The sequence below is a fragment of the Moschus berezovskii genome, chromosome 2 (assembly GCF_049115385.1).
Source record: "Moschus berezovskii isolate FMDL1 chromosome 2, NW_MosBer_1.0, whole genome shotgun sequence".
NCBI lineage: Eukaryota > Metazoa > Chordata > Mammalia > Artiodactyla > Moschidae > Moschus > Moschus berezovskii.
The window spans coordinates 101,341,700-101,359,031 of record NC_142461.1 but is presented as its reverse complement, the minus strand read 5'-3'; the positions used below and the strand labels follow the sequence as shown (position 1 = coordinate 101,359,031).

General features: G+C 41.1%; 1 protein-coding gene across 9 annotated transcripts in view; it reads right to left on the bottom strand.

The window, feature by feature from the left end:
- The window catches only part of TANC1 (tetratricopeptide repeat, ankyrin repeat and coiled-coil containing 1), a 252,126-nt gene that overhangs the window by 77,645 nt on the left and 157,149 nt on the right, over positions 1-17,332 (bottom strand). For 7 of the 9 annotated variants that reach the window (XM_055397087.2, XM_055397086.2, XM_055397092.2 and 4 more), the window contains 2 exons: positions 16,984-17,088; positions 936-1,066 (listed from right to left, as the gene is read on the bottom strand). In XM_055397087.2, the coding sequence (XP_055253062.2) occupies positions 936-1,066; positions 16,984-17,088 (236 nt within the window). The remainder of the gene's footprint in view (positions 1-935; positions 1,067-16,983; positions 17,089-17,332) is intronic. The other 2 variants (XM_055397090.2, XM_055397093.2) reach the window with 1 other exon arrangement.

Genomic DNA, 17,332 nt, shown 5'->3' with positions numbered 1-17,332 from the left:
AAACAGGCTTTCTTTTTTACAATCCAGGGATGTTAATATACACAGTCTTCCAAAATTTAAAAGAGAAATCTCCCTAGTTCTGCTCACCTCCCTGTGATCTTTTCCCTTAAGAGGGCAGTCTTGGAAATAATTTAGTGGGAATGCACATTTGTAAAACAGCAAAAAGGCAGACTTCCTTTCATTTAAACTCTGCAGAAGACAAATGGGTTCTTTGACCTCTGTGTGGAAAATCTGGGAACTCCGTTTTTGTAATGTATCACGGGCACCACAACCTGATTCAATTTTTGGAAGATTTATGGGCTCTGCGATCCAGGGAAGGAGACTGGTGGCTACTGGAATCTCAATCAACGCCTGACACCCTCGCAGAGACCCTGGAAGGGGCAGAGGCTCCGGCCCCTCCTTGCTATTCAGAAGTACACTTCTCATCTCGGATGTGGCAGGCTGCCATTCCCTAGGAAGGGGAGTGCTCTTCCGAAGATGAACCTTTTGATCTTATTTTATTTTGTCTCCAATCATCTCCTATAAATCTTTTCCTCACCCCACTGACCCTCCAAAGTCTCAACCAATAAAAAAAAAAAAAGAAAACACCGGAAAGTGCATACCAAAGCAGCCGGATGAAAAGAATGGTGCTATAAAAAAAAAAGTGCATCATTCCTAAGGAGTTCTCTCAGCCACTTCAATTAATTTAGTTAATCTTCTCTGGTGGTGACCAGAAGGTTAATATGGACATCTTTGTAAGGTCTGCACCCTCTGCTTTTCCCCACCCCCTACTACAAAGGTTCATAAACAAACTGTTGAAATGAATTTCAATACACAATGGCCCAGACTCATCTGGTCTGAACAACAACTTCCCCACTCGGGGAGGAGGCAAGACGATTATGCCATCATTCGTCCTCCAAGCAGATATGACATGCAGTGTCTTCCTCGGGCATTACCATGGTTTCATTTTTTTCTTCAATGGTTATGTGTGTGGCACTTGGGATCCCTTCTCCCAGTAAAAATCCCAGCCTTGTCAACAGTTCTTGAGCTGCCGGCGAACAGCTCGGTTCATTATCGGCCTTTGCTTCTGGAACAAAGAAAGAAAACAATGAAGACACCCCTCTCGGGAATTTCAGTATCGCATCTGGAGGACCTGGCATTACAGCTGCTTGTCTGGTGCTTTTGTGTATTTTTAGAAAATGCATAAAGTTTGACAGTGCTGCCTGTCCCATAGCAATACATTCTAATTAAGAGGCTGTGACAGGTTAAGAAAACAGTAAACGGGAAAAACCAAATGCACAGGGTGAAACTGTTGACCTGAATCCAAAGGTACAGTATCATTATCTGAAAGCAAGTCCTATTTCCATGTCATGAGAAATGGGTACCTGAGACACCAAAGGCAGAAAAAGGCCTACTCCTCATCTTATTCTTGAAGGGCACCATGTGTCCAATGCCCGCAGAAGGCTGAAATAAAGAACCCAAGTGGCATGCTGGCAGAGTCACTTGGGTGCTGGGGGAAAACTGAAATGCAAGCTCTCATTAAACAAGGCAAGGTCACAATCACGTCAGTGGAAACTTCCTGTACACACTCCATAGGAGTGAAAGTCAAAACCAGGATTCAAACCCAAGGGTCAGTCATAAGGGATCCATGCTGAAACAAAGATCTGAAGTCTCAGTAAACTGTGTCCCAAGAGACAGGACCCAGCAGCACACCCTGCTGTCCATGAGGAGACGTAGAAAACCCAGATGTGCTTTCAGCACACTCCATAGTAATGCTGGAAGCATGCTCCACCTGACAGTCATGGGGCATGTTTGGAAGCCGTGCCTTCCTCTGGTCTCCTTAAGGTTGGTCATCGTGCTCTGTGCACTCAAAAGAATTTTATTGTTGGATTTAAGTGTTGAGCCGTAGGTTAACCTTGCATCCAGACTCTAAGGGAACTTAATTATGGTCGACAAAATGATATTCACTTCATTCTAACACCTCTCTTACAGTTTTAAGCCAGCTCAGTTTCCATCAGGGAATGAAATAATGTATAAAGCAGCTGTGCTTACACAGTTAGAACTTAAGAACAAGAAGCAACCTTTAACAATCATTCATCTTCATGTTTTGTTGTTTTTTGTTAATCGTCTAGGTACCTAGATCCATACATTCATGAACCAATGTTCCCTGGATGTGGAAATCTGCAGATAATGGGTAACAGGTTATAGAAACATAAAATGAGGAAAAATAAAATTTGAGATATTACTTTTGACATACAGTATCATCACCAAAGTTCAATGCTAACTTTGCCTTTTGTAAGAAAATACAAAAGACAATATAAGCAGAGCTGAGAAAGACCATCCTTATTATTTTCACCCACATTATCAGTTTTGCTAAGTCATGCTTGCAGGATGGCAGCTACAAGGGACGTTACATCAGTTGTATCCTCAAGGAAGGAAAAGTATCCCCGCCCTTGCCTGCTCTCAAAAGCTCCCAATGTTTAGGGTGAGAACAGCTGTTTCCCAGCCTGGATGTTTTTCAGTTGCTGTAGCATACTGCAGAGGTAAAATTAACCAAGACTTGATTGTTGTGGGTTGAAAGAGCCCTGATGTTTCTGGATCATTTGAGATAAACTCTTAACATGAAAGAGCAGTGGCCCCAAGCCAATGACAGGGGTAAGGGAGCCACCCCAGGGCGGGCCAACCACACCCTCAACGCCACCCTACAGAAGGCTCCTTCCCACCAGAGATCTCCAACCACATTTTGACTCTTAAGATACATGGGCACTGGTGAAAGGAAAGCAGGAACCCAACCAAATCAGCATCGTCCAGGCACACCCAAGGGTTGGATTACTTCAAAACAGGATCGGCGCCGCCCTCCTTGCCCTTAGGCTCTAGCAGGGCAGCCACTTTATCTTAGGTGGCAGCTGGACTGGAGGGAGAACAGGATGCAGCTGGAAAGGGGAAGAAGTGGGTGAGGGGCTAGAACTCGGCCATTCCCCTACTCCACACCCCGCTTTCTCTACAATCTCTACACTGTGACCCAATTGTGACTTGCCCCAGAATGTCTACCTTCCGGTTCAACTTGAAACACTCTGAGGAAAGAGCCAGAAATGACTCCCAGTTGGCAGCTGCTGTCACAAAATTCACTCTGTTGACAAACAGGACTACAGCTGTCAACTCTGAGACCAGCACCCTATGTAGGTCCTTCAGCGGGGTGGGTTAGGCTAGCAGATTCACACCAGCCTGTCAAGGTTTTCAGTTTAAGTGTGTGTCTGTGCAAGCGTGCACACACAAATTCAAAGACAATTAGTCATCCAAACTATCCCCCTTCAGGCAAGTTGGGGAGCAGTGGCCATTGCAGTTGCCCAGATACACAAAGGACAACCAAATTCATCATTAACTTGTTCTCTTAACTGTTCAACCTGCACTTTGTTGTTACCAAAGCTCCAAAACTCTACCCAGGTTTGGGATGAATAAAGAGATGTTCTGTACTGTGGTTTTGGCATCCATTAAGCCACTGCAATTTTCTTTCTTTCAAAAGCTTTCCAACTGTCTTTTCATCTTACTCTTTCTACTAAAATGTCATCCTAGCGACCTTCTCCTCAGAAGTCCCCTTCAGTCTGAATTCTCTTAATCCACATCAAGCTGTCTTCATCTTTCCTTCCCTAATGCACAGGGCCCTCTCTTGCTGAACTTTTCATTCTAGCAAGACTCCTGGGTGAAGTATGACAGTGCCATTTTGGGAAAGATGAGCTGCCTGGGAACACACACTGATACATGTGACTATGAAATGGAAATGCATTTCTCCTTTCATAGTCAGTCACCAAATACTGAGATCTGAACAGTCAGAAAGAATTTTCTTTGAGCTAATGATTCCAAAATGACTTCCACACCAAAATCCAAATGGGATACTCTAGATGGTCTATCTCCATTCATGTGATTAATACTAAATCACTCATCAATTATAGGTTACCTTATCCAATACAAATGGGCTGAGGATTGGAGAGAAAGACCTCATCTCTTAGCAATGCTCTGCTATCTCATACATTTATTTGGTTGGCCAAAAAACTTGTTCAGGATTTTCTGTAGCATCTTATGGAAAATCCAAACAAACTTTTTGGTCAACGCAATAAATATCCAATGCATTTATGATGGCTGTATCTGAACCTGAGAGAGTAATCAGCCTCATGTTCCCTAGGATCCCATACATAACCTAAGAGTGACTGTCCTCCTGATAAAGTTCTCAGGCAATCCTTGCTTTCAAACCATCCTGGAATAATCATGTGGAGAAAAGCAAAGGGGATTTCTTCAATCACTCCCTGCCTGGCTCCTTCTAACTATTCACACTTATTGGGTCACATTTAGGGCATTAACATCCAGGTACGGTCCACAAAGTGACTGTGCCCCCAGTTATGGCCATCCTAACTTCAAACCTGTATGTGCCCCTTATAACCATCCCCTCATCCTTTCCCCCACAGGCTCAGAGGAAAGGACTCCACACTAAAGCTATTCTGGACTCCTTACTGGGTAAGCCTCTCCAAACCTCAATTTCCTCATTATGGAAGTGGCCATCATCCACTTCTTTTCTATTGTGAAGTTCAAAACAAATATGAGAAACACCTAATAAACCAAATATCTTTGAAATAAGACACTGTATCAAAGGTGATCATTATTTCTACCAAATTTAATACTAAGAGCCCACTTTCTCACTTTTATTACTTCACTTTCTGTCTTCATGTGCTGTGCTTAGTCGACTGCTCAGTTGTGTCCAACGCTTTGCAACCCTGTGGACTGCAGCCTGTCAGGCTCCTCTGTCTATGGGATTCTCCAGGTAAGAATACTGGAGTGGGCTGCCATGCCCTCCTCCAGGGGATCTCCCTCCCGAACCCAGGTCTCCCGCATTGCAGGCAAAGACTTTACCGTAGGAGCCAACAGGGAAGCCCATGGCTCCCTATTTATATTTAATGTGCATATGTTTCTCTTACATAAAAATACGTTTCTATTTAGAATTTTCCTGCCTTAATTTAACTGTTTCTGAACTCACTATCCCTTCAAAACAGCAAATTCCTTCTTTCGGCTGAGTTTCAAACTGTTCCAACTTGGCTCACATCCACTGCTCATTTCCTATCTGATAGTTCCCGGACTCTGCTAGAACTGCAGAGGTCCTTCAGGATTACCGATGATCATGCCACCAAGAGAAGCCATTTCTCCCCTCTCCTCCTCCTCAAACTCAACAGAGCACTGAGTGTTGTTGATGACGTCTGGCCATTCACTAGCATGTAGCCTTGAACCACTGACTTCACATCAGCTTCCAAGACAGTACTTCTGATCAAGTCTGTTAAGAGCCACACAGCCTTGACTGATGTTAAATCCCTCCCTCTCTGCCTCTACCTGACCAGGACCTGCTCTGCGCTAAGCCTGTTGCTGTCCGTGCCTTCTCCACAAACCTTTTCCAGTTTCTTTCTGGCTGCTCCCTCTCTTAAGCCATCACCATTCCCTCCTCCTTGAATTTCCAAAAATATTGTTTATAAAGGAGAATCTATCTAGGCACCTGATCTGGTTCTGTCAATAATGGGTTTCTAGTCTGCAATATGAAAACATAGTTATCATATTTTGTGTTCAGTTGCTCAGTCGTGTCCAACTCTTTTCGACCTCATGGACTGCAGCACGCCAGGCTTCCCTGTCCTTCACCAACTCCCAGTGCTTGCTCTAACTCATGTCCATCGAGTCGGTGATGCCATCCAACCATCTCATCCTCTGTCATCCCCTTCTCCTCCTGCCCTCAATCTTTCCCAGCATCAGGATCTTTTCTAATGAGTCAGTTCTTCACATCAGGTGGCCACAGTACTGGAAATTCAGCTTTAGCATCAGGGCTTCCAATGAATATTCAGGACTGATTTCCTTTAGGATTGACTGGTTTGATCTCCTTGCAGTCCAAGGGACTCAAGAGTCTTCTCAAGCACCACCGTTCAAAAGCATCAATTCTTCAGCACTCAGCCTTCTTTATGGTCTAACTCTCACATCCATACATGACTACTGGAAGAACCATAGCTTTGACTAGACAGACCTTTGTTGGCAAAGTAATGTCTCTGCTTTTTAACACACTGTTTAGATTTGTCAAAGCTTTTCTTCTTCTTTTAATTTTACGGCTTCAGTCACCATCCACAGTGATTTTGGAGCCCAAGAAAATAAAGTCTGTCACTGTTTTCATTGTTTCCCCATCTATCTGCCATGAAGTGATGGAACCAGATGCCATGATCTTAGTTTTTTGAATGTTGAGTTTTGAATCAGTGTGCATTCTTTCACTCTCCTCTCTTACCTTCATCAAGAGTCCCTTTACTTCCTCTTAACTTTCTGCCATAAGAGTGATATCATCTGCATATCTGAGGTTATTGATATTTCTCCCAGCAATCTTGATTCCACCTTGTGCTTCTTCCAGCCCAGCATTTCTCATGATGTACTCTGCATGTAAGTTAAATTAGCAGGGTGACAATATACAGCCTTGAAGTACTCCTTTCCCAATTTGGAACCAGTCTATTGTTCCAGGTCCAGTCCTAACCATTGCTTCTTGACCTGCATACAGGTTTCTCAAGAGGCAGGTAATGTGGTCTGGTATTCCCATCTCTTTAAGAATTTTTCACAGTTTGTTGTGATCCACATAGTCAAAGGCTTTAGCATAGTCAATGAAGCAGTAGTAGATGTTTTTCTGGAACTCTTGCTTTTTCTATGATCCAACGGTTGTTGATGATTTGATCTCTGGTTCCTTTGCCTTTTCTAAACCCAGCTTGAACATCTCAGCTCACGAACTGTTGAAGCCTGGCATTTTTTTGAGCATGACCTCGCTAGCACGTGAAAGGAATGAACCTGTGCACTAGTTTAAACATTCTTTGGCATTGCCCTTCTTGGGGGCGAATGAAAACTGACCTTTTCCAGTCCTGTGGCCACTGTTGAGTTTTCCAAATCTGCTGGCATACTGAGTACAGCACTGGAACAGCATCATCTTTTAGCACTTGAAATAGATCAGCTGGAATTCCATTACTTCCACTAGCTTTGTTCGTAGTGATACATCGTAAGGCCCACTTGACTTTGCATTCCAGGATGTCTGGCTCTAAGTGAATGGTCACACCATCGTAGTTATCCGGATCATTGAGATCTTTTTTTGTACAGTTTTTCTGTACATTTTTGCCGCCTTTTCTTAATAACTTCTGCTTCTGTTAATATTTGGATCATTAAGATTTTTTTTTTGTACAGTTCTGTATATTTTCACCACCTCTTCTTAGTATCTTCTGCTTCTAGATCCATACCATTTCTGTCCTTTATTGTGTCCATCTTTTGCATGAAATGTTCCCTTGGTATCTCTAATTTTCCTGAAGAGACATTATAAGTTATCTTTAAATTTTTCATCTCATGCATCCCATACTGAAACTGTCACCAAATCTTACCATTTCCTCTTTCAAAATGTTTCCTGAATTAGCCTTTTTCCCTCTGGTTCTCATCCTTTTCAGTATAGATAACAATTAGACTCTGAATGAATTTTCTCATCTATTTTTATTTTCTCCTTCTCTAAGCTGGTGGTTCTCAAATTTCTGGTGTCAGAGTTCAACTTTAAAAATTAAGGACTCCAAAGAGGTTAGGCTTATGTGGATTATGTCCATTGATATTCATCATGTTAGAAATTAAAACTAGGAATTTAAAAATCTATGTTAATCAATGTTAAGTTAAAAATTACATTAACAAATAACACTTTTAGAATAACAACCATATTTTCAATTTAAAAAGTTACTTAAGAATGGCATTGTTTAAATTTTTGCAAATTCTTTTTAACATCTGGTTCAGTAGAAGACAGTTGGATTCTAATGTGTACTTCTTCATTCAATCTGTTGCAACAGGTTCTTTGGGTTGAAGCATGTAAAGAACTGAGGCTTCAGAGGGCTTTGTCTTTGGGAAAGGGAGAAACCTCTCCAGTTAATTACAGATATTCTTCTTTGATACCACCCCAAACCTTGACAAGTAGCAATTTCTTAAAGGTTCGTTCCAGTGCTGACTCTGAATCTGAATCAATGAACTTTCCATACTCTGTTTCAAGAAAATCCAATGGTCTGTTTTATGCTTCAAATGGATTTCACCCATGCAAGGTTTTGTAACACCGTGTATTGGGTCATCTGGAAAATACTGGTTTTGCAGCTCTTGCAAGTGTTGACACAACACCAAAATATCACATTCATTAACATCATCACAGACCTCAACAGAAAAACCCTGAGAAGCCATCACACTCACTGTGACAGGTGCAAATTCCCCCAAACCTAATTTTCACTCAAAAGGTCAATTTTTATCATTGGCAACTGAACCCTGTCAGGTGTTTTGTTTTTTTTTTTCATAGAAGTGACACGCTCATTTCGTTCCTTTTCGAGAAAATATATGCAAAATACCTAATTTGGAGTAACTATGATTTGTCAGGAGTACTTTCAAATAAAAATGATGTTCCCCCCTTTTTTTTTTTGAATGGCTAGTTCAGCTTGCAATTCAATCACATGTGCTTTTCCTTCAGACAGCCATCATACTTCACACATGCTAGACACACTTTTTGCATACTTACAATTTCATCTCACCAGATATTTAAAAGGTGGGTATTCAAGGGTCAGGACTTAAAATTCATTATTTTGGGGGCTACATCAAGGACATTTTTCAGTGAACTATTATTTCTGATGCAAGTGGGTAGTGGTTAAAAAAAAAAAAACAAAAACAACCCACATGCAGCCCTAGAAAAATAGCAGGTACCCCTACTCTGACATATGCTAAGGCATTGGAAGTTTTACCAACAATTGCTCTTGCACCATCACAAATGTCAATGTAAAAGAAATGGAAATATCAAGTGTTATTATGAAAAGAGCAGTGACTTCACAGACCCCTGCAAGGGTCTTGGGGATGCCTAGAAGTCCATGTACCACACTTGCAGAGTCTTTAAATGTTCAACTGTACTAAATTCTCTTTCTTTAAAATAACAAATAAAATCATAATTGCACATATCCTCATCCTACTAACTGATCTCTCATCTTCCATTACTTGCTCAACTCTTTCGGGGTAAAAGAGATGTGGTTTACCCTTACTAATTCTATTTCTTTATCACATACCCACAACTTAAACTCATTCACTTGCCCAGGGCTCCTAAGACGGCCATATTAGGCACAGTAACTTTTTTTAATGGTCCATCTCCTTTTTTGACTTCCCTGTGTGTGTGTGTGTATGTGTGTGTGTATATATATATATTTAATTGAAGTATAGTTGACTTACAATGTTTCATGTGTGCAACAAGTTTATTCAGTTATACAAATACACACATATTATTTGTGAAATTATTTTCCATTATAGGTTATTACAAGATATGGACTATAGTTCCCTATGCTGTATAGTGAACCTTTGTTGCTTGTTGCGTATCTATTTTTAAATTAGAACTCTAGCATTCTACTCATACTAAGTCAATCAAGTGGAATCAAAATGTCATAAGTTTTTAGTTTAAGCAAAACTTCATACATTTTCTAAGATATATATATTATACATATTTATAAATAACCATATACAAAAGTTTTTCTACTACACTTGATAAAGACTTGAAAAAGAACATTAAAAAAAAGAGATGGAGAAATTGAGAACATAAACTAAATGTAATGGTAGCACTGAATATAAAATAGAACAAGTGAAACAAACTAGAAAAAAGTAAAAGATCATCATATAGTCCAGATGTTTTTAAACATGACTGCCCATTAGAAACATATCTGGAGTTCTGGAGAAAAAAGCAATACCTGAGCATTTGTATTCTTCAAAAAGTTTCAAGACAATTGTGATACAAATCTGGATTTTAAAAAGTGATTACGGGTTTTTCTATTAGATCCTAGCTTTGGTGAGATAGAGGTCTATTATTTTTCTGCTGACCAATCATGATACAATGGTATTAGGTATTAAGTGAGTAATAGTTACATCATCACAAAGGTTAAAAATGTTTATCAGTTTTCACAATCAATAGCCAGACAAAAAATAAAAGATAATTACAACTGCAAGCCATAATGGGAATATGACTAAGTTAACGATATAAAATAATTACATACAATCTGGGGGGTGTCAAGCAGAGTGGTGTAAGTGGAAGTGCATACACGCACACGTTTCCATCCACCCACTCAGTCTGTGTCTCTTGGTTGGTGCATTTAATCCATTTACATTTAAGGTAATTATCAATATGAATGATCCTACTACCATTTTCTTAATTATTGGTAATTATCAATATGAATGATCCTATTACCATTTTCTTAATTATTGGTAATTATCAATATGAATGATCCTATTACCATTTTCTTAATTATTTTGGGCTTACTTTCTGTAGGTCTTTTCCTTCTCTTGTGCCTTCCGCCTGGAGAAGGTCCTTTAGCATTTGTTGTAAAGCTGATTTGGTGGTGCTGAATTCTCTTAACTTTTTGCTTGTCTGGAAAGCTTTTGATTCTCCATCAAATCCGAAGGAAAGTCTTGCTGGGTAGAGTATTCTTGGTTGTAGGTTCTTTCCTTTCATCACTTTACATATATCATGCCACTCCCTCTGGCTCGTAGAGTTTCTGTTGAGAAGTCAGCTGATAGCCTTAAGGGAGTTCTCTTGTATGTTATTTGTCATTTTCCCTTGTTTTAATATTCTGTCTTTAATTTCTGTAATTTTGATTACTATGTGTTTCAGTGTGTTCCTCCTTGGCTGTATCCTTCCTGGGACTCTCTGTGCTTCCTGGACTTGGTTGAATATTTCCTTTCCCATGTTCAAAATTTTTTCAGCTATTTTCAAATATTTCCTCAGGTCCTTTTTCGCTCTCTTCTTCTGGGACCCCTATAATGCGAATGTTGGTGCATTTAATGCTGTCCAAGAGGTCTCTTAGGCTGTCTTCATTTCTTTTCATTCTTTTTTCTATATTCTGTTCTGTGGCAGTGATTTCCACCATTCTGTCCTCCAGGTCATTTATCTGTTCTTCTGCCTCTGCTATTCTTCTACTGATGCCTTCTAGTTTATTATCCATCTCTATTTGTTTGTTCCTTAGTTCTTCTAGGCCTTTGGTAAACATTCCTTGCATCTTCTCAATCTTTGCCTCCATTCTTTTCCCAAGATCCTGGATCATCTTCACTGTCATTCTGAATTTTTTTTCTAGAGAGTTGCCTATCTTTATTTCATTTAGTTGTTTCTCTGGGATTTTATCTTGTCTCTTCATCTGGGACATAACTTTCTTCTTTTTCATCATGACTAACTTTCTGTAATATAGTTTTTGTTTTAGCTGCTGTGAGACTGTGCTTCTTGCTGCTTCTGTCTGCCCTCTGATGGAGGAGTCTAAGAGGCTTGTATAAGCTTCTTGATGGGAGGCAATGGAGATGGGAAAAACTGGGTCTTGCTCTGGTGGGCAGGGCCTTGCTCAGTAAAGCTTTAATCCAATTATCTGCTGATAGGGGGGTGTGGCTGGGCTCCCTCCCTGCTAGTTGTCTGGACTGAGTTTGACCCCAGCCTTGGGGTCTACAGGCTCTATGGTGGGGTTAATGGCTAACTCCAACAGGGGATACACCAAGGGGGACCATCCAGTGCCCCTGCCAACCCACGCCTCCACAGGAGGCCCTCCAACATTAGCAGCTGGCTTTGGTTCTGTCTCCCAGGGGGTCACTGCTTCCCTCTTCTGGGTCTTAGTGCATGCAAAAGTTTGTTGGTGCTCTCCAAGACTGGCATCTCTGTTTCCCTCAATCCTCTGGAAGACTTATTATCACATCCTGCTGGTCCTTAAGGTCATATTCCCTTTTTAGGATCCCCAGGCTGGGAAGCCTGATGTTGGGTTCAGAACCTTCACAATAGTGTGAGAACTGCTTTGGTATTATTGTTCTCCAGTCTGTGCGTCACCCACCCGGTGGATAGGGGATTTGATTTTATCATGATTACGCCCTTCCTACCATCTTGCTGCAGCTTCTTCTTTGTCTTTGGACGTGGGGTATGTTATTTTGGTGGGTTCCAGTGTCCTCCCATCAATGGCTGTTCAACAGCTAGTTGCAACTTTGGTGCTCTCGCAGGAGGAGATGAATGCCTGTCCTTCTACTCCACCATCTTGAACTGGAAGCCTCCTATATATTTTTGACCTTGGCATATATTCTGTCCTCCAAGGAAGGACGTGACAACTTTCACATCAGACAGAAGGGAAACTCATGGATATTGTGTGGTCTTGGTTTTTCTACCCTTTAGCTGTGCTTCTTCCACGTTAGTCATAGCTCAAGAATACAATATCAAAGGTTTTTAGGTCTCTTCTTTCAATGACCTTTTTCTTAGTGTTCAGTTCAGTCGCTCAGTTGTGTGTCCGACTCTTTGCGACCCCATGGACTGCAGCACTCCAGGTTTCTCTGTCCATCACTAACTCCCGGAGCTTACCCAAACTCATTTCCATTGAGTCAGTTATGCCATCCAACCATCTCATTCTCTGTCATCATCCCTGTCTCCTCCCACCTTCAATCTTTCCCAGCATCAGGGTCTTCTCTAATGAGTCAGTTCTTTGCATCAGATGGCCAAAGTATTGGAGTTTCAGCTTCAGCCTCAGTCCTTCCAATGAATATTCAGGGCTGATTTCCCTAGTGTAATACACCCTGTCTCATCACATCCACTCTAGGCAAAAGGCTACCCAGGTTTCCTCCTGACGTCTAAGTCCCAGTTTGATTTTTCCAGCTATTCAGAGCACATCTTTGCCTAGATGTTTCCAAACCTCAAACTCAACACGCCTGAAACTGAACTCAAACCGAAATGGACAGGTACCTCTCTTCAAGTGTCCATTTAATGTAGTCTCAAAACTCTGAAGTCATCATCTTTGCCTCTTATAGCTTCCATGTCCTTGCAATCTCTCGGGAATCTTCCTACCCCTCACTTCTTTCCTGATCGTGTTCTATGGGTAATTTGAGATCTGAGTCTCTCATGTAACTATTGAAATCATTCTCTAACCATTCTCCATGACTGCAGTCCCCTTCCTCCCCCCACTCCATCCTAAACTTTGCTGACAGGTGAATCTTAATGCACAGGACTCCAAGCAAGTCTTTCCTGGCACAGCATTTCCATCTGCACTGGATTTGTCACACAGCTTAGATTAGTCAACACTACTCCCCCGCCCCCATACTATAGTTACTCTGTATATGTAAGTCTTTAATCCCTGCCTAGACTCTAAGGCTCCAAGAGAAAAGGATCTATGCTTGAAAAGCTATCTCAAATAGCACCCAACACAATTCTTTTCACAGCACAAGAATTTTTTTATTCAAGGAAATGCAGAATGAATGGCTATTCTACTCTAGTCTCTGTTCCACTGCACACATACCAAGGATGTTTCCCCTTCTATACTTCTATCAAGCTAAAACCTTATTCAGCCATTGGTCAAGTGGTGCAACACCATTCTAACAAGCTGGAAATTAAATTAGCAGGAGCAAAGTTACCTCTTGGGAAAGCAAGAGCAATGTGATCAGGAGGGAAAAAAGTCATGTTTTCTTTCTTAAACTGAGTAGTGGGTAGACAGGTAACAAATTCCTTATACCTTTTTCACTCTCTACATCTTTCTGAATGTCTAAAATAGTCATCAAAAACATAACGTATCAATATTTACTGAAACATATCTAAAAAAAGATTCACTCCTCCCAGTAAGATAGTTCTGCATTTAATTATTCTTCTGTTTCATATGTTAGTTCTACTTGCTAACCAGATGGTTAGAAAAAAAGTTTCATCATATTTTGGATTGATCTTCATCAAACAATGACTCATAAGACTAAAACTTTCTCAGCCATTCCCATCAAAGTTTGCTCAAGTATCAAGGACAGATCGAAGCAAACGCAGACAGATTATGGCTGCCCTGAATTCAAGAAAAACATAGCTGTGAATCCGATTACAGTTAAATAAGTAAGTGTTAGTCGTTCAGTCATGCCCGACTCTTTGCGACCCCATGAACTGCAGCCCACTAGGCTCCTCTGTCCATGAGATTTTCCAGGCAAGGATACTAGAGTGGGTTGCCATTTCCTTCTCCAGGGGATCTTCCCATCCTCCCTAATTTATCTGTTTTTTAATTTTCCCTTAAGGCAGAGGTATTGTTCTGTGGGTGGCATTTTCCCCATAAACATATGTTGGCCTAGTAATAGGAAGCTTATTGGTGAAAAACTTACTCTACATATAAGCTTATTAGGATCATTTGACAGGAAAAAGGGGATTGCACTTTGTTTGAGGACTAAGAAAAAATGCTGTTTTTCCAATACATTTAAAAATACTGAATAAAGTAGAATCTTTCCATGAAAAGGTCTGCAGGTTAGTGTAAACTTTAATAAACAGGTTCTTCGCTTGTAACAAAAATGTTCACCTGCCATATCATATATCCCACTTCCCAAATGGCTAAAATATGCAGATTACAAATACAACTGTTTATAAATTAATGAATAAATTCCAAGTGCTCACTGGTTTTGTTTTACTTTAAATTTCAGAAAGTTAAGAGTCAAGGATTTATGAAGCCACACAATCATAAAGCAAGGCAGTTTAGTCTGGGAAGGGAATTTCAAACATCTAGGAATAACCTAGGTATTTCACAAATCCCTGAAAAATTTCAAAAGCATTTCACAAGGGGCAGTTTTCAATAGTTCGTCAGACTGGGGAATACCAAAATGCTATTATTGACAGCATCCAGAAGAGTGTCTTAGAGACTTTTTTTTTTTAATGCCCAAAGAAGTATGTAAGTATAAGCCCAAGTTTTAAATTAAAACTTAAGTGATACTACTGCTATGAAAGCCTAGAAATTAGGATTTAGCTCATCATGCATCTGTACATGTTTGGATGAATACTCAGACTCAATTAGTTTCCGTTTGCTCCAGCTTTGCCTTTAGATTCAATGACCTGGACATAAAATTTATACTTTAATATGGCAAACTTCATTAACCCCACAGAAATGTAAAGGATTCTATGGGGAATTACAAAACATGCCATCCTTTACTAATTATCAAGCTAAATTTTGTTAGGCAACCACCTCTTCATCAACCAACAGATAACTCTGATGGGGATCCCACCGGCATCATGGCAATCCATGAAAGACCACATGCCTACAAGCATGAACTACATCCCTTTCCCAGACACCTAAAAAAGGGGAAATGTACCCTGCCTCTTAATTCCAGGCAGACTTCTGGAAATCCCTGGTGTGTATTCACAGCCCAGGTATGTCACAATGTCAGTCCCCATTGAGAAGGATGAGCCTAAATCCAAGAGCAAGGGTCTCAGGAGTAAGCATGTCTGCAGACTGCTGGCTACACCAGCAACACCAATCACTGTGCTTGAATTTAGCTCAGCTGGCAGCCAAGCACAAGAACACCTTCTCCCCTAAGAAAGTCAATTCTGCCTTGAACAAGGGGAGAAGAGTTGACAGTGGGAACTATTTATAACCTCATTTCTTTGCCCAACAAAAATCCTAAATTTGTCCTCATTCTTACCCCAGGGGGAGTCCTAAACGCTAGACAGGACCTCAACAGGACTCCCGCCCATGGAACAAGGGGTCATACCATGGAGTCTACACCAGTCAAATGCCAGGGGCGTAACCAACCAGGACTCCACAGGCAAATGGGGACAAGGGCAAGGGTTGGCAGGCTTAGTCTGAAATAGGCAGACAGCTCAGTAAAGTCAGACTATTGATATTCACTTTAGAGGAACAGGTTTTCATTTTCTTTTTGATACCCAGAATAGAAATGAGAGGACAGATCAGCCCACAGACACCCGGCACACATGAATTCACAACCAGGAGGGTCCTCACATTTGCAGGTACTCTGGCTGTTCTCACCAGACAGCACCACGGATCCTCCCCTCTGCAAGACCACACACCTGGCGCCCTGCCCCTCCCCAGCACAAACCCTAGTGTGAACCTCTCACATAAACCAAAGGAATGCGTGCCTGGACAGAAGGAAAATCGGTGGGGCTGCTGGTCCCACCTCAGCCCCCACCCGCCCCAAACACCTCTTCCTAATTTTCATTTTCTGCCAACCCCTCACTCAGCTTATTTTTAACTTTACTGTCACCACCACCACCCCACTCCATGTTCCTACCACATTTTACACTTCATACCCACTCCCCACTATGCCTCGGCCAACACACAAAATGCACACACAGGGGCAGAAAAGAAAAGGAGAGCTATACTCTTTTCTACCCACAATGAGAGAGACAAGGATGCCATTTCTTTTAAGGAGGAAATACGGGTGATTTTTCTCTTTCATCATTACTACATAAACTTGTGTCCATATTGGAGGTACAATAGGCTTCTCCACATTCCTCAGAATCCTTAACCATGTGTTTCTGCAGCAAAATAGGATATAAATTCAAAACACACAAAGACTTTAGAGCAATTAAAAACAATGAAGTGCTACTAATATATCAACGAACTGCTAGAGCTTTTATCTGTTACATGTATTTTCAGATAGAAGGAAGAAAGCAAAATATAAAGTGTCTTCATGAAAAGGTATCAATCCATTTGGAGGGTTTTTTGGTCTCTACTTCAACATTCTCTAAAGAAAAACTTTTGATGTAAAAAAAAATAAGCAGCTTTCAAAAGCTACCAAGTGCTTTTAGGAAAGCTAGGTATTATAAGCTTTGTCCAGCTACATTTCAGCTTTTCAGCTAAAACCTGTTGTTAAAATATTCTAAAACGATGGAGAACTAAAAAAAAAAAAAAATCTTGGAAGCAGTCTGCTGGCTGGCTTTTAATATCCCCCCATACCGGGGAGGTCAAAATTGACGGGAAATAAGTCTCAATCCTTAAACAATGCATATGCACCACTATTCCTACACTGTATACAATCTAAAGAATTCACATTAGCTAAACAGATCTCTCTAACTGCCCAAGGAAAAACCACTTCCCAGATATATTCAGTTTAACGAAGGATTCCTACAAGAGGCGCTCAAGTTTCCCTCAAAAGTGGAGTGTCACAGTGTAAAATCTTTAGGGGGGAAATTCATTGCAAACATATCCTTACCATTCTCACTGGGCTCTGCTGGCTTGGGCACGTCTCGGAACGGGATTATGACTGCATCTCCAGGCACTCTGGGGCTTTCCACATACTTGGGCTTCCTGACAGGACCTGTAGCAGGGAAAGATCTGAGTGTGTCTAATTTTTTCCAGCTGCAAACAAAGCTTCAGAATGTACAGTGTGTGTCCTCACCAGAACCCATAAATGCCTGAAGAGCCAGCCCCTTCCCCTCCCGTGAACACACACACGGTCATTTCAGCACAGACGCAGCAACGTCCAGATTGGGCTGCCAAAGAGATGGGTGGAAGCTCAGCTCGCAGAATGCAAACTCTGACAAAAACAAAAGCAGCTCTTC